We start from the raw sequence: 23,166 nt of genomic DNA on the forward strand, positions 1-23,166 counted from the left end.
GTATCCCGGCAACCTAGCGAACGCCCTCCAGACCTTTTGTGCAAAGTCCCGAACCTGCAGATACCTAGGGCGGGATTCTCCCAGCCCCGCACCGGGCCGGAGAATCCCCGCAACCGCACCACGGCACCCCAATACCGGCATGCGATTCTCCGCGGAGTGGAGAATCGGTGCCATTCGCGCCGGCGCGCTTTGCGCGGTGCCGATCGCGGGCCGCTCTATGCGGCCGGGCTGCCGATTCTCCGGCCCGGATGGGCTGAACGGCCGCTCTAAAAAGGCAGAGTCCCGCCGGCGCCGTCCACACCTGGTCGCAGCTGGCGGGAACTCTGCGCGCAGGGTCGGGGGACGGCCTCTGATCGGGCCTGGCCCGCGATCGGGGCCCACCGATCGGCAAGCCGGCCTCTGTGGCTGGGGGCCTCCTTGCCTACGCGCAGGCCCCTGTAGCCCTGCGCATCGGGGCTGGCACGTTGAAGGAGGCCACTGCGCATGCGCGTGTTGGCGCCGGCGGCACTGCGCATGTCCTCATTGGCGCCGGCTAAACTGCGCATGCGTGGATCCCGCGGCGCACAGTTGCCGCTGGGATCTGCAGCTGGAGCAGCGCGAACCGCTTCAGCACCGTGCTGGCCCCCTATAGGGGCCAGAATTACATGTGGGAGCAGCCCGTTCACGCCGTCGTAAAAGGCGACGGTGTTTACGACGGCGTAGACACTCTGCCGTGGGATTGGAGAATCCCGCCCCTTAATTCAGTCCCCATCGACAGCTCTACCCTCTCCCACCTCCAGACTGGCGAACCCCTCCTCCAAATACAAATCCCTCACCTTGACCAGCCCCACTTCCCTCCACCTGCTATATACACTATCCATACCTTCCGGCTCAAATCCATGATTCTCGCACAGTGGCGTTAGCACCGACATCCCTTCCATCCTAAAATGCCTCCTCAGCTCATTCCATATGGACTGCACCACTGGGCTCCCCGAATACCTACTCGGAGCCATTGGCAATGCTGCCATTATCATAGCCCTCAAACTAGACCCCTTACAAGATTCCTCCTCCATCCTAACCCACTCTGCCCCTTCTCTTTTCCACCACCGCCGCACTTTGTCCACATTCGCCGCAAATAATAATGAAGCAAATTCGGCAACGTCAACCCCCTCTGCTGCCTCTGCCTCTGCATCAGGGTCCTCCCCACCCTCGACACCTTCCCCGCCCATACAAAGTCCGAAATGATCATGTCCACTTTCCGAAAAAAGGCCTTTGGTATAAAGATCGGGAGAGCCTGAAAGATAAACAAGAAACTCGGCACGATTTTCACCTCTTGGACCCTCCCCGCCAATGTTAAGTGCAGTGTATCCCACCTCCTATGATCCTCCCTGGCCCTGATTACGGCTTTTATTCCATGCAGTACTGTCATTGAAGCATCGAGCTTAGGCACCGATGATAGACCACAATATCTGCCGTAAGGTGGCCATCTCAAACGAATTGGTGGCCAATGCGTGCAGTGGGTAATTTCTGATGATGCTGCTAAATTGCTCTTAAAGCCTTAATCAACCTAATTGGTTGACTGCTACCAGCCCAATCCTGGGGACGTTTGCTGGCATTGCAACAAATAGGAAACCATTCTGACGAGGCTACACATCATGGCTGGGATTCTCCCTTCTGGTGACTAAGTCCCTACGCCGGCGGGAGAACCGGCGCCAACCACTCTAGCGTCAACAACCCCCGAAAGTGGGGTTGGAGCCGCTCCAGCCGGCGGCGAAGGGAGGCGCGAGTTCGCGCATGCGCAAACCAGCTGGCGTATTTTGACCATGGCGGAGCCCTATAGGGGCTGGCGCGGAAGGAAGAAGTGCCCCCATGGAACAGGATCGCGGGCCAGGCCTACCGCCCCCGCCGACTTACGTGCCAGATCCCGCCGGTACATGAGGTGAGTGATTCACGCCGGCGGGACTGGCCAAAAACGGACGGCTGCACTGCCCATCGGGGCCGGAGAATTGCCGGGAGGGCCAATGACCCCCGACTGGCGTGGCGTGAATCCCGTCCCTGCCCGCAAAACGGCAGCCGATGTCAGGGCGGGACTCGCGTCGCCCCCCCCGGGATTCCCACCCCATATTCCTGGCTGCCTCCCTCCAACATCCTCCCCATCCCGCCTAATCTCCAACCCCATTGCCAAGAGGCTGGGAAAATCTCAGCTCCAATTTCAATACATTGGGCTGATGGGTGACTGAAGAAGAAGAGTGACATATTAAGAATTTAGACAGAACAAGGGAGGAAATAGCCCAACAGATCTTACAACTGTATTAATAAACAGGCTGCGAAGAACGATGACAATAGAAAGGAGAGGACTGCAGGCTAGCTATTTCGCTAACTGAACAACTTCAAACTTTCTCTTCTGCACTGTCCAGGAATAAAAAGATACAAAACTCTGCTTCTGTAAGCATTGAACAAGTGTTGAATCAAAACAGCCTGTATAGTAAATTTAAACTTTCAACGGCAAACAGATGTTTGACATGAAAAGGAAAAATAGTTTCTTCTACAGATGTTCAGCCATGGATAAAATGTAAAAATTCATTTAATTGAAAAACATAACGAGGTTCAGAATGCCAACAAATGAAAGAATGCTTAGGATGGAATTTACAAAAGGAGCAAATGTGATAACAGTTAGATTAGTTAGTTATTTTTATACTACAGGGTTACAGTTTCTTTCTGCCTTAAACAGGCAACATTATAAAGTTCTTATTGCAAGAGAAACAGAGTGACACACCAGTTTAGTGCTTCAAGACTTGCACCAATGAGAGGTTCAACATTTCCTGCAGCAAGTTTCTAAAAGGATAGTGGCAAGTTAGGACCTATAAATCGAGCATGCTATAATACCTCTTAGCATTCAATTATAGCGTAACAATAGAAGACTGAGGTTATCTCGAAACCCATCCTCTCAGGTGAGCAAGGGAAAAGTTGTAAGAAAAGATTACTTTCTGGAAGGAAAACCGCAATTCCTCCATCTGACTTCAGTCGTAATGAAGTGCTTCGAGAGGTTGATCATGAAGCGCATCACCTCCATACTCCCAGAACGCCTTGATCCACTGCAATTCGCATACCTCTGCAACCGGTCCACATCAGACACCATTTCCCTGGCCCTACACTCATCCCTACAGCATCTCGAAAACAAGGACTCCTACATTAGACTCCTATTTATTGACTACAGCTCCGCCTTCAACGCCATAATCCCAGCCAAGCTCATATCAAAGCTCCAAAACCTCGGACTTGGCTCCCCACTCTGCAACTGGATCCTCGATTTTCTGACCAACAGACCACAATCAGTAAGAATGAACAAGAACACCTCCTCCACAATAGTCCTCAACACCGGCGCCCCACAAGGCTGCGTACTTAGCCCCCTACTCTACTCCCTGTACACACACGACTGCGTGGCAAAATTTGGTTCCAGCTCCATCTACAAGTTTGCTGACGATACGACCATAGTGGGCCGGGTCTCGAATAACGATGAGTCCGAATACAGGAGGGAGATAGAGAACCTAGTGGAGTGGTGCAGCGACAACAATCTCTCCCTCAATGCCAGCAAAACTAAAGAGCTGGTAATTGACTTCAGGAAGCAAAGTACTGTACACACCCCTGTCAGCATCAACGGGGCCGAGGTGGAGATGGTTAGCAGTTTCAAATTCCTAGGGGTGCACATCTCCAAAAATCTGTCCTGGTCCACCCACGTCGACGCTACCACCAAGAAAGCACAACAGCGCCTATACTCCCTCAGGAAACTAAGGAAATTCGGCATGTCCACATTGACTCTTACCAACTTTTACAGATGCACCATAGAAAGCATCCTATCAGGCTGCATCACAGCCTGGTATGGCAACTGCTCGTCCCAGGACCGCAAGAAACTTCAGAGAGTCGTGAACACCGCCCAGTCCATCACACGAACCTGCCTCCCATCCATTGACTCCATCTACACCTCCTGCTGCCTGGGGAAAGCAGGCAGTAGAGTCAAAGATCCCCCCCACCCGGCTTACTCACTCTTCCAACTTCTTCCATCAGGCAGGAGATACAGAAGTCTGAGAACACGCACGAACAGACTCAAAAACAGCTTCTTCCCCACCGTCACCAGACTCCTAAATGACCTTCTTATGGACTGATTTCATTAACACTACACCCTGTATGCTACATCCGATGCCAGTGCTTATGTAGTTACATTGTATATGTTGTGTTGCCCTATTATGTATTTTCTTTTATTCCCTTTTCTTCTCATGTACTTAATGATCTGTTGAGCGGCTCGCAGAAAAATACTTTTCACTGTACCTCAGTACACGTGACAATAAACAAATCCAATCCAATCTTAAATTTTTTACAAATTCATTCATGGGATGTGGGTGTTGCTGGCTCGGCCGGCATTTATTGCCCATCCCTAATAGCCTTCGAGGAGGTGGTGAGCTGCCTTCTTGAACCGTTGCAGTCCATGTGGTGTTGGGCCACCCCGACTGACCCCCCGGGGTCTTCCCCAGCCGCTTTCCCCCTCTCCGAGCACCCCAGGATCTCCAGGCTCATTGCCCGGGAGCGAAGATGGCTACTCATCTCCTTGGATCCCCAAGTCGGAAAGCCTAATGTTTTTAAAAAGGTATACTAATCGGCGCCTGTGTGACCACTTGCTGGGGAGGCGGTTAGATCACGGGAGGCCATTAGATAGGCGGTTGCTCACATTAATTGTATGGAGTTTGTCGTTAAGTGGTGATTATTGGTTTCTCGCCACTCTATCCTGCTTTCGCCAATGGGAGCGGGCCGGTTAGATCGCAAACCGATCAGCACCCAGAGCGTTTCTTATTTTTGGCCTCTCCCTCAAGCGCAATGTGGCCATTAAATTGCGTCCAATATTTTTCTTGCAATGTCGAATTTTAACCTTGCAAGAATGACAAGCAAATCTTAATACAGTTTACCGGTCTGTACATAATTACAAACTGCATAAAATTCCTGATTACAACATATAGATTAATAATGGATCTGCAATTGAATTGGTCAGATCTCTGCTTCTATGACTGCCTCTTTTCTTCATCATTAAATGCTGCCCAATATAAATTTACATGGTTATCATTTCAAAAAGGTATTATTTTCCATGGATAGCTGCTTGCTGTATTTCACTCTATTGTTAGGTCAGAGGGAGAAAAATGCCTTTGAATGGTTGACCAAATACAAAAGAATCTGATATCTCGGATACTGCATCACATCTTGTGCTAACCTCAGAAATTCAATATTTTAAAATTCCTCCTGGGAATAGGATGAAAAGAAAAATCACAAAAAATGGGGAGCATTAAAAGTAGCGGCCTATAATCCCAAGATAGAAGATGTACTCAGTTAGCAGGCCCTGTCAAAACAAATCCAATAAACATATGACAATAAAGGGACATGTACATTTATTAATCAAAATAAGGTATTTTCCTGCCAAACTGTTCACATTCTTTTCTTTCATTTGTTCACATTTTTAAGTCTGCTTTTATTGCAGCCTGCTCCTATCTTCCAACTTGCAGATTGGACTAGTCATACTTGTACTTCTATGTCACCATTCTGTTCAATTTATAAGCTTCAGCCCTCCAGTTCTGCTTTGTTTACATTTATCTGTGAACCTTTGGTCACAATTACACAGCAGTTGATGTTCTTCCTCTCCTCCTAGCCAATACTTTCTTGATGAAGAAAAGCCGCAAAATAACCTGTTAGAGGAATTAGATATTGATGCTGAGAGCTTTAGACTGCAATATAGCAGATTTCTTTCCCTAAAGAATATTAGTCAACATGATGGGTGTTTAGGACAATCCACTATTGATGTTATCTTTTATTCTCCCCCCTCCCAAATTAATTGAACTTAAATTTCCCACTTGCAGTGCTGGGACTCGATCAGAAGCTTAGGCCTTGGATTACGAGTCCAATAATACTGGACCACTTTGATACCATACCCCAGCCTGTACCTTAGGACATCTATGTTATTCATCTCAACTACATAATTCCACATTCTAACAGCTCGGTGTAAAGAGATTTGACTCAAATTCCTTTGAATTTGTGAATTTTGAATTCCTTCAAATTAATGAATGACTAATTTTTTTACTCGTGGCCCCTAGTTCCAGCTTCACTCATGAAAAATTGACCAGTTGTTCAGAAGTCACCAACAAAATCAAGAAAAATGATAGCCTGCATCAGCAAATCAGTGACTCAGGCAGCCCTGATATAAATTACACAAGTGAATGTCTGCACCTTCATTGTGAACAGCTTTTTCCTACATGCACAAGAGTATGCAGAGGGTGAGGAAAATTAACTGGAGGGTAACTGGGAGCAGAGGGAACCACAGGACAATCTGAGGGAGTGGCTGGGACACTCATTTGAGTGAGGGACCGTTTTATTTGGTGCAGACACAATGGGCAAAATGGCCTCCTTCTCCACCATGACAATTTTGCGATTCTGAGTTTGCTGGTGACAGGCACTGCACCTCTGGTGATGTAGGAGATGTCTGTAAAAATATCAGGTGCACCTGATTTACACAGCACTGCAACTAGGCAGTGCTTCCTCCAGTGCCGCAGTATAACATAACTGAATCAATGGATTCCAAGAATCTTGAAATAGAACAGACAGACTTCCATTTGTGCTGTGACTCTACCATTTAAAAATGGTTTTAAACAAAGGTTGACAACATTTCCCTGGGATTTTAAATTTTCCCAATTTCACAACTAAAGAATTTGGTCTTTATATTTACAATACATATCTACAGGTTGCCAATGGAAGATCAGATCTGTTCTGAAGCTCAATCTTTTTCTCTTAGTTATTTAACTCCAGAAGCAATATTTCTCTCAGATTCACTGCTGGGATAAGATGATCCTGAAAACAGAAAGCAGCATTGTCACTGAAGTAGAGCAATATTCTACCAGAGGTTACAGCAGCATGAAAACTAGTGTAAATTATTACACAATGATACTTTTACAATGATAATCACAATGATACCATGTTGCTTAAAAACATTCATATTCCATTATTTTAACCGTTTTTAGCTCTATTCATTCCTACCTGTAGTGGCTGTTCAAGTTACATTTTAGACAGGATAGCAAAGCATTTTTATGGAATTTTATGCGTATGGCTATTGATATCTATTTAGATAGTCTTGATAATAATAATAATTGTTCATATGCAGAAGTTACTCATTAAGTACTTGAAAAATCTGAAATTTCTAGATTCTCCCTCCCTTAAATACACAATATATATAATTTTGTATGCGAGGTAAACCCCCCAACTGTTGTTTAAAAAAAAAAAAAAATTTAGAGTAACCAATTTTATTTTTCCAATTAAGGGGCAATTTAGCGTGGCCAAACCACCTAACCTGCACATCTTTGGGTTGTGGGGGCGACACCCACGCAGACAAGGGGAGAATGTGCAAACTCCACACAGACAGTGACCTGGGGCCGGGATCGACCTCCCCTCCCACTGTTGCTGTGTGCCATTCTCCCCTGCAATTTCTCTGGAATACAAAACTCATTAAACATACTTCACTTCCTCAGTTACCGCCCCTGTATCACTTCCACACAGATGCAAAACTGGCTGAGGATAGGTTTTACACAGCAGTCATGATGTATGAGCCGAATGATTGAAATTCAAGAGTCACTTGGCCACCAGAATAAATGCAATCCTCTGATTTATGTATCAGAGAGTCAATATATATTGGCGTACTAGTAGTGAAATCAGGCACATCAATTAGAACTCACGTGGTCACCAAATAGCTGGAAAAATAACAATTTCCACAGTGTTTAGAGGAAGGAATAAGCTTGCTGTTGGTTACCAGAAATGTAGGGTGTCATTTTATAATTTTTTAACTAACTGTCAACTCGGGTGGGAAAGCGGTGTGTAGCCCGCTGGCTCCACTACCAGCTTTTCCCGCCATGTGTTTGACACTTAGTTTTCAAAAAATGCTGAAGGCAGACGGGTCCCATGATGCCACCCTGGCAGGGTGGGCTTTGAGTGAACCCACCCCGCCAGGAACGTTGGGGGTGGAAGCGGTTTGATGATAAAGTGGAGTAGCCTGCAAATGTATGGCAATGAGGTTCCTGACCTTTCAAGGCAGGACCACCATTGTGTCATTGGTGGGGTGCGGGGACGATCAGAACAGAAAATACCAGCAGTGTAAAAGCCGCCTGGAGACTTCCATTGGATTCTCCGCCTGCAACGGCTTTCCCACCTGCCTAAAACGAGGGCGGAGAATCCCAGCCATAAGCTGTAAGAAAAAGCGAAGGAAGTTAGACTTATTTTCTCTGGAAAGATGACTTCAAAGTGATCCAACTAAACTTCTCAAGATTATGAAGGAAAATTAGAAAGGTGATTCAGATAAACTTTAATTATTTCAAACACTGTGGGGGGGCAATTTTCATCCTGTGTTAGCCGTCGGCAAGATAGCGACACAGGTGCTAAATCTGGCAAGAGTGGGGAATCGCGATTCTCGCCGGAGAGTTCGCGTTTCCTGATTTCCCACACCCGTCGCCAGGTTGTAATGAGAATCTCACCACAGCAGGTTAGGAATCTCATTTAAATAGATTAATATATTATTAGGGAGCGTCCCGCCAGAACTTCAGCTCTGCACTGAATATTCATTGGGCACTGGGGTGACTATGAAAACGAGAACCTGGTGACCTCACCTCCGAAGGGGAAATTGGCGACTCAGGAGGGGTGGGGTCATTCGCAGGCTTTAGCGATCCTTAATGGCTGTGAGCCTCCAGGTTTAAAGGGGTCTGGCGGCTGATGGGCAGGCGACTCTTCCAATGTCCTCCTTGCTGGGTTTGTGGAAATATAACCACTGAGGGATTGCCCTTCTCGAATGGCAACTGGAAAGTGCTTGCGAGCAGGTGAATTCACAGAGTCAGCACAGTCAGATGATGAGGTCCCTAGGTGGAGTCCCATGAGACACCAGGCTGCATGGACAGAGTGGGAAACACTGACGAGGCGTGGCTCCAGCTTCAAGAGAACTGAAGAACCTCACATGGGGGAGGAAGAGTGCAGTCAGAATGAACTCAGGTGGCACTTTGAAGTCAGAGGGCATGAGCTGTCTGGAAGTGCAAGGCCATTGTTTCTGGTGGCATGGCTCCCAGAGATTAGTGTACAGGTGGCTGGCTGTTCATATTGAAAGGCAGGTTTAATCCGCAGCCCATGAGAGCTCAGGGAATGAGGGTGCCATCTCGGAAATGCAGTCTTCACATGCATCAGGTGTGCCTCGTCTGCTAGAAGGGAAAACCTGCTGCCTAATTAGCCCCCTAACCCTTCCTTGGCAAATCAACTGTGCCAATTCAGTCAGCATTACAATGCATGAGTATGATCAACACCTGATAGTTAACCCTTTGGAAGTTTAGCCCTCAAGCATGGATTTCCAAGGCTAATACTCAGGCCTCAATAACAAAGAGGTGACAAAGATGTGGGTCCCATTGCAAGGCATTATGGTGAATGCACTCAACAATTACCCTGTTCAGAACATGCTGGGTGGCAGTGTCTCGTTCCCCTATGAGGTTAGAGCACAAGTCCATAAAATGCACTCAATGGCCCTCCTTCCTCACCTTTGGGGGAATCACTTGGCCTGCTGAGGTTCTGTGTTAGAGTTTCATTCAGGTGGAGATGAGAGGGACAACTGTGGGGAAGTGGCTATTGTGTGACAGAGGAGGGAATGTGGCTCAGGGGAAAGGAGCTCACATAGGGAATTGCATATGGGTGGATGTCCCAAGTTCTGAGAGGGCTCTGGGTCAGGACTCTGCATCACTCACTTTGATGTTCTCTTCCTTTCAAATTTTGATTTGAGAGAATCATAGAGCCAGTACAGCTGCCAATTCTTTTGACTCTATCGAGCATCAGCAGCAACATCGAGGTGCGGCTGCACATGGTCAGGACCAGTGCCATTGCAGGGGTGGGGAAGGCTCCTGGGGGGCAGGGCTAAAGATGGTGGACCCTTGGAGGAGACACTTCCAGCCACAGGTATTCCGCCATAGAACATCTTACCTCCAAATGTCAGAGGTCCAGTGCCGGACAAGGCTGCATCTGTTCCGGGGTTGTGCCAGGTGATGCAAGAGTTTCCATGAACTGGGAGGTCACCCATTGCCTGCGGCCCTTAAAATCACTGTCGCTCTGAACTTCCAGGTCAGTGGCTCATTTCAGGGCAGCACAGGTGGCCTGTGCCGCACCTCCCAGTCAGCCATGCACAAGTACATCGGGTAGGTCACAGATGTGCTACTCACGAGGGCTCACATGTACATCAACTTGGACCGGGACAGGTGAGTTAGGGCGCTCGGGCGTCACTCTCATAGCAGACATGCCCCAAGTGCAGGGTGTCATCGACTGCACCCATGTGGCTCTGCGTTCCATGGCGGCATGGGACCCCATTTGTGAACTCCAAGGGATACCCATCCCTCAAAGTCCAGATCGCCTGTGACCATCATGTAAGGGAGCGTCCATGACAATTACACCTTGAAATGCTCATTGTTTTTAAGGGAGAGCAGTGGCTGGACGGATGGATAAAGGGTATCCACTCACGAGGTGGCTGACGACGCCACTGTGGAGACCACAAAAAACCACTGAGACTCGCTCCAATGTGGCTCATGTGTCAATGAATGTGTTGATTGAGCAGTTCCGGTGCTTGGGCTGGTCAGAAGGAGCCCTCGAAGACAGCCCCGAAAGGGTGTCCCACGTCATTATGGTCTGCTGTACTATGTGCATCCTGCACAGCAGCAGGGCATGCAGCTGGATGAGGAGGACATGGAGGAGCGCCACATCTCCTCAGATGTCAAAGTGGTTGGCAAGGAGCAACCTGTGGAGGAAGGACCTCAGACGACCACCAGGGTTCACATGGTGCCCGACATAGCCTTGAAGTTTGGAATGACCAGGACTAGGGTGCGAAAACCTCTCCCACAATAAGGTCTGACATCCTCTCACTACTGTGGTGCCTGTGGGAGTTCGTCGTGGAGGTTCTTTATGGGTGAACAAAGTAATTTTAACGCTAGCTAGTTATTTTTCTAATAGTGCCCAGGTTCCCCCTTTCTCACTAGGTGTCTATTGTTTCTTAGTCTTCCTCAACCTGCTACTATGTCCATGTGTGTCCTCAGGATTCACAGCTGAGGATGAGGTGGCCTGCTGGCATCCATGCACTGTTGCCTGAGATTACCTTGGTGTGGGGCCCCTGGGGAGCCGGAACCTTCAGTGTGGTGGGGGGTTGGAAACACCAAACATCTCCTGGCTGGAAGGTCCCAAGCTGTGCTCCTGCCGATCCTCATCCCCCAGGGGCCCACCATGGGATTGAAGGGCAGTAGGCGTAAGCGCTGACCCTCGTGGATTCCCACTTAACCATGCAGTTAAAGACCTGCACCATGGAGCTCATGCCCACAGCTATGGAGCTCATGAGCTGAATCATGTAGCGGACATTCCCTGCCATGGTGAGCATGTCCTGCATCCAGGACTCCACTATGGTTACACCCTTGCAGTGTTGGCTTTCTTGCATCGGAGCGATGTCACCATCTCCTCAGACTGAAGGCCGTCTGAGGAGGGATCTTGTCATCCCTTCCTGATGCTCGCAAAACTGCTTTTGCAACTCCAGCAGCTCTGGGCATGTCATAGAACATAGAAAATACAGCACAGAACAGGCCCTTCGGCCCACGATGTTGTGCCGAACCTTTGTCCTAGATTAATCATAGATTATCATTGAATTTACAGTGCAGAAGGAGGCCATTCGGCCCTTTGAGTCTGCACCGGCTCCTGGAAAGAGCACCCTACCCAAACTCAACACCTCCACCCAACACCAAGGGCAATTTTGGACATTAAGGGCAATTTATCATTGGCCAATTCACCTAACCTGCACATCTTTGGACTGTGGGAGGAAACCGGAGCACCCGGAGGAAACCCACGCAGACACGGGGAGGACGTGCAGACTCCGCACAGACAGTGACCCAAGCCGGAATCGAACCTGGGACCCTGGAGCTGTGAAGCATTGTGCTATCCACAATGCTACCGTGCTGCCCTTAAGAACAAATAAATCTACACTCTATCATTTTACCGTAATCCATGTACCTATCCAATAGCTGCTTGAAGGTCCCTAATGTTTCCGACTCAACTACTTCCACAGGCAGTGCATTCCATGCCCCCACTACTCTCTGGGTAAAGAACCTACCTCTGATATCCCTCCTATATCTTCCACCTTTCACCTTAAATTTATGTCCCCTTGTAATGGTTTGTTCCACCCGGGGAAAAAGTCTCTGACTGTCTACTCTATCTATTCCCCTGATCATCTTATAAACCTCTATCAAGTCGCCCCTCATCCTTCTCCGTTCTAATGAGAAAAGGCCTAGCACCCTCAACCTTTCGGGTCATCAGCCTGAGGCTCAGCAGAATCCTGGCTCTGGCATCTTTCTGCCTGCTCGATCCCTGCAACGTCCCTGCCTTCACCTGCTCTGGATCTTCAGCTGTGATGTGATCGTAAGTGAGTGACCCAAAAGCCTGTCTACTAGTTATTCACACTGAGGCCTGAGTATCTGCACTTGTGGAGGGTGCAGGTGACAGCTGTGACACCTCTTTGATGCTGGTCTCCGAAATGTCTCCCGTGGAGCTGTTTGGGTCTGTGAGGACCGTGAGGATGGTCCTGGCTGGTTGACTGATTGATCTGCAAGGGAAGCGAGATGGCATCAGTGCATCAAAGGGCAGACTGATTGGAGAAAGTTGTGAGGGATGCACCATGATTGCCTGTGTCCAGGGTTCACACTTTTGTCTTCGCCCTCTGCACAGGTGCGGTCCTGCATCTCGCCGGCCAGCTCAAGGGCTCTTTCCTGAAAGGGCATTTGTGTTTTCAGCTTGGGCGTGATTCCTGCAGGCTGTACCCGCTCACATCGGTTGTGCTCGACTTTGGCCTGCAATGAGACAGATGGGGAGAGAGTGTAGGCAGGAGTCCTGCCAGGTCAGATGGTGATGAAGTCTGGTATGAGTGGCAGGTGAGGGGGAAGAGGGGATATAAGGAGCAGAATAGCTACTGGGGAATCCTGGGGAGTTGGGAAGGGTGGGTAGGGGTGGGATGACAAGTGTTGGGACCCCATGAGATGATGGGAGAGAGATCACCTTGGAGGTGTGCTGGCTTTGTTAAGAGGTGTAACGGGAGACATGAGGAGGGCGGACTTGCCTGGCTGCCCGACGAAGGTCATTCATCTTCACTCAGCACTGTAGCCCCATCCTCTTACGGAGTGAACTGGCACTCACCACCATTGCCAGCGCCTCCCAGGCGTGGTTGATGACCTTGCTTGCTGGACGTCTGGCCAAACGCAGGTACAGGATATCATGCCTCTGATAGACACCATTCAGATGTTTGGCAAGGGTTTTCTCTGTGAAATGTGCTGCTGGCTTCCTGGTAGCCATATTCCCGACTGAACTTGGAACAGTTGACTGCAGAGATTAAGTTTCACTGGGGTGAGCGGATCAGAGGCAGGCCACCATGAGTGCAGTGTGAAACATTGAAAAAATATCGGAAAATTCTGCCCCAGGTTATAAATTTGAAAATGAGCATATTAGAAATGAGAAAAGGGAGTACAGAACAGTTTTTCCAAACACTAATAGAGCTGTGAAATGAGTTACCAGGGAAAGTCAATGAAGCTGACGGTATAAATTGGATGAAGAGACAATTAGTTCGGCTTCTGGAGAAAGAGAAGGGGTTGTTTGAGTAGATCTGGTAAATGAGGTTAATTAAAAGGGGAATTTAGTAAGAGGTTAAAAAACTCTTTATGCTCGCAGAATACTTGCATTCTTACATTGCAATTTATTTACCACTGGTTACGATAATCTCAAAAAAAAATAAAGCTAACTGCACCTCAATATATTGATCTAGAAATAGATTATTGCAAAGTTACTTACTTGTTATAAACAATATTATATATAGAGCAAGTTTATTTTAGTTATAAACCAACTAATTTTCTAAAATGACCAATTACAAAACTATACACAACACAAAACAGAGATCTGTGTTTCAGTCACAGAATCTTAAATCTGCCTGTAATGCTTAAAAAGCGAACATCCGCAATGTCAAAACTGCATGTCCGGGACACACATTGGACGTGATTCAGTGACCCCGTTGTTCCCAGCATGGTTGCAGGCTCAATATGCGAATTGCGCGAGAGTCCCAAATCAGGCTCTGCGTCGAACTTCGGTTGGATCGCGTGCCAGCCGACTCGCTCCGCCCTCACGATCCTGATCGCACATTTGCTCATGAGACCCAGATCTGTATACTTAAAAGCCTAATATCGCATTTGAATAACTGGGTGTCCCCAGGACTCAATGGCCACACCTGCGCGATCTCGACAGGGCGCCATATGGTACTGGTCCATACAAACATGGACCAGGCGTAACTGCACCTTGGGAGGTCTCACAGGCCATTGGAAACCTTGGGTCGCTGGGTACAAGGCAGGGTGGTACCCTGGCACTTGGGCACCTTAACACTGATGGAGGGGGGATACCGGGGGGAGGTGGGGGAGCGCACCACAAGGGTACCCGGTGTGTACACCACTAGGGTGCCTGGGGGAGGGTGCACCGCCAGGGTGCCTGGAGGGGGCACCGCCAGGCTGCTGCACCATCAGGATGCCCAGGTGGCAGTGCCACGGTGGGCTTGCCCATAGGAGGGCTTCCCACAGGCCTCAACAAGGTTGAGGGGACGTGTTGGGCAGTTTGGGGCTGCTGATCAAAATGGCGTCCTGACCCGAGAGCAGATGTTCCTGCTGGCGAGATCACCTTGCCAACAAGAAAACGCTGTAAGTGCGGCCTTGGCGAGGAGAAACTCCCCGCGGCCAAAAAAAAAGCCAAAGTGGCGTTGAATAGCAGCTGCTGAGAATCACCCCATCAAATGCACCCGAAAGCACTTAGTAAGTCCGCTGAATGGTGCTTATTGATTTGCTGCTTGCTCTATGAAGATACAATGGATGCATGCCATCAATGTCACATACAGCCTATCATAAACTGATGCACAACATTCAAATGCAATTGTAATCTGTTAAACTTTATATATTTAATTTGGAGGACAAGGGTGGGATACAGGGCAAAACTAGCAAAACTGCGCTATGATTTTTTTTGTAATTACAAACATTCTGAATTAATGCACCACATTACCTGCCATTTTTGTCTCTTGCATCAATATCTGCTCCTTGATCTGTCAGGTAATTACACACCTCAGCGTGGTTGCTCTGTGCAGCTTGGATCAGCGGTGTAAAACCTTCCTAGATTCCAAATAAATGCAGGGTTGCAGAAAAAAAGAACTTCATGTATCACCTCTGTGCACAGATAAGATCGTTCATATTTTAACTTTGAACAAACTGAATTTGAAATGTTTTTTTTTTAAAACCCTTGACAGATTCTCATGTGGTATTGAGGCAAATTGACTGGGATTATCCCTGGATTCAATCACCAGTGTTATGCTGAGCTAGTTAATTTCTCAGTCAAATACTGCCTTGATTTTTAAGGCCATTACACTCAGCTTTTGCACCATGTATGTATCACAGTAGAGCTGAAATTGTTCAGAGTATCTGACAAGTTCAGAGTGTTAATGAGCATGTTATTATGAGTCGTGTCACCTATAGAACTATTTATGATTTCTTCCATCAGTTAGCTGGTGACTGGGAAGAGGACGAGACAGTGGTAATTGGGCGAGTTAGATTTGTGCTGCTTTTCGTGGCTAGGCCATTTTCCCATTGGTCACTGCGGGTGTGACAAAGAGAACATCTAGTTCTGGTAACACAGGTCTTCAACTTTACACGCACACTTTTATCTGGGTCCATTGTGTCTCTGTCCAATCTCCTCAGTTGCCCCCGATTTCATGTAGTATTCACTAAATTAGCCACACTTTGGCATCAATAGTAGTGGGAACCTCCGGGGGAGGCCAAGTAGGACCATCCATTTGGTACTTTTAGTTGAATGTGCCCGAGAGCATTTCAGCCTTGTCTTTTGCCCTTGTAAGAGAGATCACGCCATAGGCATTATGGATTTCTTCGATTGCATGAGGAAAAATTTCAGTCTAGGGAAATTTTGAAAGCTGAGGGCTAGAAATCTGTAATCGAACTCTTCCTTTCGCAAAGGCTTAATTGAAAAAGCAACAAAAATACTCACGTTACTAACAGACCTGTACATTTTCAATGCGTTCTGATTTCAATTCAGATTTCCAGGATTTACAATTTTTTCTTTTCATGTCGACTGTATAATCTTATTTTGTTTTAATATGAGTATTTATGTTGGGATGTTGGATCTAACCTTTGTGTTTCTAGATACACCATCACATTTGGTGATTGCAAGTTAACTGAGTTATTGCTCTTTAAACACAAGTACAATTTCTGTTCAGGTTTCAGTAATGTTCCACAGAAAATGAACACATTCGATGAAACTACCGGGCAATTCTACCTGCCTATGCCAAAATGATGCTTTAAAGTGCCAAAATTTGGATATCCATTTATTTTGGGATTTTTTCATCTGCAGTCCCCTCCAGCTATATTTTTGAAAATTTATGCAAAAGCAATCATATGGGTTCAGCTTGAGAAACAAACTATTTCACTTGATTAAGAACACATCATGTTAATGTTGACAGGGGTCACATGATGGCCGGGATTCCTCGTTCTGGAGCAGAAGTGCTTCCACCTACTTCAACTAAAAGTACCAAATGGATGGTCCTACTTGGCCTCCCCCGGAGGTTCCCACTACTATTGATGCCAAAGTGAGCTAAGTCTCAAAAGAATCTAAGTGCTTTCTGCTGAGAAATAAGGGGCGAGATTCTCCGACCCCCCGCCGGGTCGGAGAATCGCCGGGGGCTGGCGTGAATCCCACCCCCGCCGGTCGCCGAAGTCTCCGGCACCAGATATTCGGCGGGGGCGGGAATCGCGCCGCGCCGGTTGGTGGGCCCCCCCGCGTGATTCTCCGGCTCGGGTGGGCCGAAGTCCCGCCGCTAAAATGCCTGTCCCACCAGCGTAGATTAAACCACTTACCTTACCGGCGGGACAAGGTGGCGCGGGCGGGCTCCGGGATCCTGGGGGGAGGCGCGGGGCGATCTGGCCCCAGGGAGTGCCCCCACGGTGGCCTGGCCCGCGATCGGGACCCACCGATCCGCGGGCGGGCCTGTGCTGTGAGGGCACGCCTTTCCTTCCGCCTTCGCCACCGTCTCCACCATGGCGGAGGCGGAAGAGACTCCCTCCATTGCGCATGCGCGGGAATGCCGTTAGCGGCCGCTAACGCTCCCGCGCATGCGCCGCTCGGAGATGTCGTTTCCGCACCAGCTGGTGGGGCACAAAGGCCTTTTCCGCCAGCTGGCGGGGCGGAAATTCGTCCGGCGCCGACCTAGCCCCTTAAGGTTGGGGCTCGGCCCCCAAAGATGTGGAGCATTCCGCACCTTTGGGGCGGCGCGATGCCCGACTGATTTGCGTCATTTTGGGCGCCAGTCGGCGGACATCGCGCCGTTTCCGGAGAATTTCGCCCAAGAAGTGAAATCACTTAGCTCCTTTTGAAACGGTGAGGAACCGTCAATCATATCAAGAGTGTTTATAAACATTGTGGTTAACATCAAAGCAGAGAAATTGAGAAGCACTGAACCGTGAAGGGAAAGTTAAATAAACAAACTCCCTAAGCAGCTGAGTCTGGATCAATGAAACTGTCAATCACTGACTAGTGCATTGCTGTGTGAAATTGAGTAGAATATTTGCATTTCAAAGGCTGTCAAGCGATTTGAAGCCCTTTGAAGTGTTTTTGGCTTTCAGAAAGCGTCTGACACCTGTAACAGCTGCTGCTTTAAACACATTTTTCTGAGGCCGATGTTCGGGTTGAGTAAGTGAAAATGCAGTGATTTTTCACTCATGTAAATTGGGGTGGGGGGGGGAGAAATGACATTGATAAGGGGGGGGAGAAATGATGCCACTGATAAGGGGGAGGCGGGAATGCCAAGGAGGGAGGGTCACTGATGGGAGGAAAGGGGGTTACAGGCATGCGATGGGGGCGGAGTTGATGCCGCCAATGGGAGGGGTACGGTGACGCCGATGGGAGGGGAGGCTCCAATGACGGAGGGCGGAGACTCCAATGGGGGAGATTCCAATATGGGAGGCGGGAGACTCCAATGGGGGAGTGGGGAGACTCCAATGGGGGAGGGGGGCGCCAATGGGGGGGGGAGGGGATGCCAATGGGGGGGTGTAGTGCCAATGTGGGAATGTGGCCGACAATGGGGGGAGGGGGATGCCAATGGGGGAGGAGGGAGACACCAATGGGGGAGAGGGAGACACCAATGGGGGGGGGACACCAATGGGGGGGCAGGGGGACACCAATGGGGGGGAGGGGGACACCAATGGGGGGGAGGGGGACACCAATGGGGGAGGGGGACACCAATGGGAGGACGGGGACACCAATGGGGGAAGGGGGACACCAATGGGGGGTTAGGGGGATGGCAATGGGGGGGAGGAAGACACAATGGGGGGGGGGAGAGACACCAATGGGGGGAGGGGGACACCAATGGGGGGGAGGGGGACACCAAAGGGGGGGAGGGGGACACCAATGGGGGGAGTGGGAAGCCAATAGGGGGGAGGGGGTTCCAATGGGGAGGAGGGGGATGCCAATGGGGGGAGGGGGATGCCAATAGGGGGAGTACGTCAATTGGGGTGGAGGGAGAGGGCAATGGGGGTGGAGGGGGAGGCCAATGGGAGGGGAGGGGGAGGCCAATGGGGGGTGGAGGGGAGGCCAATGGGGGGAGGGGGACACCAATGGGGGGGACGGGGACACCAATGGGGGAGGGGGACACCAATGGTGGGGAGGGGGACGCCAATGGGGGGAGGAGGGGGATGCCAATGGGGGAGGGGGACGCCAATGGGGAAGGGGACACCAAAATGGGGAGGGGGACGCCAATTGGGGGGGGGGCAATGTGGGGAGGAGGATGCTAATTGGGGGGAGGGGGACGCCAATTGGGATGGAGGGGGAGGCCAATGGGGGGTGGAGGGGGAGGCCAATGGGAGGGGATGGGGACGCCAATGGGAGGGGATGGGGACGCCAATGGGGTGGAGGGGGACGCCAATGGGGGGAGGGGACGCCAATGGGGGGAGGTGGATGCCAATGGGGGAGGTGGATGCCAATGGGGGAGGTGGACACCAATGGGGGAAGTGGACTCCAATGGGGAAGTGGATGCCAATGGGGAAGGTGGACGCCAATGGGGGGAGGGAGATAGGGGAAGGGGAACACCAATGGGGGAGGTGGACGCCAATGGGAGTAGGGAGATAGGGGGAGGGGGACACCAATGTGGGGGAGGTGGACGCCAATGGGGGGAGGTGGACGCCAATGGGGGGGAGAGGGACACCAACAGAGGGGAGGGGGATGCCAACAGTGGGGAGAGGGATGCCAACAGAGGGGAGGGGGACAATGGGAGGAAGGATGGTAGAGATACGGACACACCAATAAAAGAGGAAGGGGATGTCGATGGGGGGGAACGACTGTGATGGGGGATAAAAAGATCTGGTCGCCCTTATGCGGCATGCTGTGTCAGGGGGGGGTGTGACCCTTATTCCCATGGTAGGGGGAGGATGCCGCTGCTTTTCAGCAGGGGGGTGAGCAGGGTTTGCATTGTGGGGGGATGGGGCCTATCGATGGACTTTAGAGGGGGGAGGGGGCATTTTTGTTATGCACTGACGCACCTTGGAGTCCACCATGTCAGGGACTTGATGCATAACTGTGTTTGGGTGGGGTGAACAACCTGTTAATAAAATGTAAATCAAGATCGGAGCATTGCAATGAGGTGCCAAACCAGTTTTTCTCTTGACACTCCATTCTCCACCCGATCAGGAGACCCAGTACCAGCGCCGGGCAATGGCGAATCCACCCCGATATCTCATGTTCTCCGCTATAAAAATATTAGGGTAGCATAGGGGCACAATGGTTAGCACTGCTGCCTGACAGCGACAGGGACACGTGTTCAATCCCGGCCTTGGGTGACTGTGTGAAGTTTGTATGTTTCCCTGTGTCTGCGTGAGTTTCCTGCCGCAATCCAAAGATATGCAGGCTAGGTGGATTGGCCATGCTAAACTGCCCCCTCGTGTCCAGGAGTGTGCAAGTTAGGTTAAGGGATTACAGGGTGGGCGGAAGAGTCAACATGGGTAGGGTGCTCTTTCAAAGGGTCGGTGCAGCCTCGATAGGCCTCCTTCTGCACTGTAGGGATTCTATGATTTCTATGTTAATTGATCAGAAGATGCAAAAGCTGCATCGAGTTCAGAAGGATTGACATGATTAATCATGTCGTTAATTATAGCTAGAGAATTTAGCACAGCAAGTGGGTATTTACGGATTGACTGACAAAACATTGCATTTCTTAAATATGACAGAAAAACTGTAAGTGACACCTAATACAGACTTTCATACATAGACACAGAGAAAATAGGAGGTGGCCATTCGGCCCTTCGAGTCTGCTCCATTATTCATTATGATTATGGCTGATCATCAAGTTCAATACTCTGATCCTACTTTCCCCCCATATCCCTTGATCCCTTTAGCCCCAAGAGCTATATCTAATTCCGTCTTGAAATTTCACAAGACCTATTTACCCATGATGTATATCTGAAACCAATATGTTTTTAAATGAAGGATAAGGGTTTCTTAATTTTTTTATTCTCCCATGATCTACACGAGAGTTAGCCAGAGCAGACTCTCCCCAAAGGCTGATTCTCTTCCTCCTGTGGTGAAGCACTTGACTTTTGTTTAGTTGCATCCCGCAACATGACTTAAGGTCAAGTTGACAGATGAATGGAGGAAAGCAGTGTTTTCTTACTCGATGGTACCTTGACTGCAGAAATCACGGGCGGGATTCTCCATCTCGCCACATTCGTTTCCTGGTGTGGCGCACCCCTACCGGCAGCGGGATTCTCCGTCTCAGCTGCCGGCCAATAGGGTTTCCCATTGTGGGCATCCCCACGCCGTTGGGAAATCCACGCCGTGAGTGTGCTGCTGGCGAAACGCAGGATCCTGCTGATGGAGAATCCAGGACCACATTTTTGTCACAATTTTTAGCAGATTGCAAATTAGGGGATCTCTCCAGAAGGCACCAGCATGGAGTCATATTACATACAGAAACAAAAATCCTAATAGCAATTCTGCCCACACAACAATAGAACGATTGTGATTTTTGAATAATGCAAAATAATGTCTTGATTGTATCAGTGACATAAATATAATCAGATTTTTAATTAATGCATCCAGTTAAATGAGCAGCTGCTATAATTCATGTCAGGACTGCAAAGGACCTTAAATAGAAGTGTCAAATAATATAACCGAACACAGTTCTATGGGGCATGTAAATAGCATACTTTCTATTCTTAAGCAGGAAGAGCAAACTCAACAGAATAAAATTCCCCGTGGAGCTGAGGAAACAATAACCTTTTTGAAGCAAAGAGGAAAGATTTCTCTCATTTGAAGATTTTTTGGAAGCTACTTTTGCATGCAACAGGAAGTTCATATAGATATTCGAGAGTTATTTAAGGTGAACATTCCATAGGGGTGAATACTTAAAATGTCATTTTTTCGGTACATTTTAGGAGCAGACTAGTTTAGTCACACCTTTGTTTGTCTAAAATCTAAATAAGTGTAGGAAAATCTTATTCACCCTGTGAAATGAGGCATTTCAATATTTATTCTGCCCCAGGTCATTTAAATTAGACCACATATGCATTTTATATCAGTAAATCATTGCATGCTGCAACCGCCACAGTAACATCACAACATGCATTTCGAAAAGCTTAACTGCAAAACATTTCAATGTATCTGTCACATACCTCATTAAGAATACTGACAGAAGTATGCTGATATATGCAAAAACATCCTAACTATTTAAATTGAAACATTGCAGTTCAATCATCTGTACGAACAGAACCAATCTGCCTTTTTAATTTGACTTAATAAATCATATTTATGGTTTGGCTACATTGAATTTAATTTTCCTGAAGTAATAAAATTGAAGGCAAGTGTTTAAAGTTTTATTCTAAGTTTTTTTTCTGAATATTTTTCCAGTGACTATTTTTTTTTAAATGACTGGATGCAACCTTTGTAAGGTCAATTTTGTACCCGTTTATAACTATTATAATCTGGCAATGCATTGCAGGAAATTGGCAAGCAGGAACAGCTTTCAATATGGCTGTAAATTTCATTGGTGGAAAACACCCAGCTTGGGTGGAAGAATGGAGATATCAAGATGCACAAATATTATGGGGACTGTTGCTCATTTGCCACAGGGAACAAGTCAAGGGAGAAATTTTGCTCACTGTTGTCTTTGAAAACAAAAATTAATTGGGTTGAGTTTTTATTATGGTCCCAGACCAGACCCCAACAGTGGCTAGGGTACTGGGCTGAAGCTCTATTATTTTAGTTTATTTGTGAGACTTTGCGGAAAGAATGATTCGTTCCAGGGGTGATTGCATGAAAATAATAGTGCTTTGGTATTTCTATCACTTATAGTCTGAAAATACTTTTTGTGGCTTATAATCTGCAAGGGCTACAATTGGTAATAACGAGGACCAGGAAACAAGGGCCCTAGAGAATTGGGTATAATCTGAAGTCAAGCATCTTTCAAAGGTTTCATTTAAGGGTGGTAATACATGGCAGGAGAGCTCAAAGTCGTGGTTTGCTCCTCCTGCTCCATGTGGAAAGCCGGGAAGATTTCCAGTCTGATGGAGCAGGAGCGGCGGCTGGGACACTGTGGAGCATCCATGTGACAAAGAGTATCGTGGATATCAAGTATTGAGAGGTTGTCACACTGCAGGCTCAGACTCCACAGGCAGGCAGGCAATGGGTGACCACCAGGCAGAGCAAGAGAGCTAGGCAGGCAGTACAGGAATCTCCTCTGGCTATTCCCCTGCAAAACAGATATACCACTTTGGATACTGTTGAGAGGAATGACCACTCAGGGGAAAGCAGCAACACCCAAATTCATTGCATCGCGGTTGGTTCTGTTGCAGAGGGGAGGAGTAAAAAGTGTGGGAATGCAACAGTTATAGGTGATTCAACTGTAAGGGGAATAGATAGGCGTTTCTGTGGCCGCAAACGAGTCTCCAGGATTGATGTCGCCTCCCTGGTGCTCGTCAAGGATGGGAGGGGTGTCATGGCGGTGAATAGCCAGTGGACATGGTATACATTGGTATCAATGACATA

General features: G+C 48.6%; 1 protein-coding gene across 6 annotated transcripts in view; it reads right to left on the reverse strand.

Moving 5' to 3' along the window:
• rai14 (retinoic acid induced 14) overlaps window positions 1-23,166 on the reverse strand; it is a 379,848-nt gene that overhangs the window by 74,597 nt on the left and 282,085 nt on the right. For all 6 annotated transcript variants that reach the window (XM_072497306.1, XM_072497307.1, XM_072497310.1 and 3 more), the window contains one exon: window positions 15,133-15,239. In XM_072497306.1, coding sequence (XP_072353407.1) covers window positions 15,133-15,239 — 107 coding nt within the window. The remainder of the gene's footprint in view (window positions 1-15,132; window positions 15,240-23,166) is intronic.

This window comes from Scyliorhinus torazame, chromosome 3 (genome assembly GCF_047496885.1).
Source record: "Scyliorhinus torazame isolate Kashiwa2021f chromosome 3, sScyTor2.1, whole genome shotgun sequence".
Taxonomy (NCBI): Eukaryota; Metazoa; Chordata; class Chondrichthyes; order Carcharhiniformes; family Scyliorhinidae; genus Scyliorhinus; species Scyliorhinus torazame.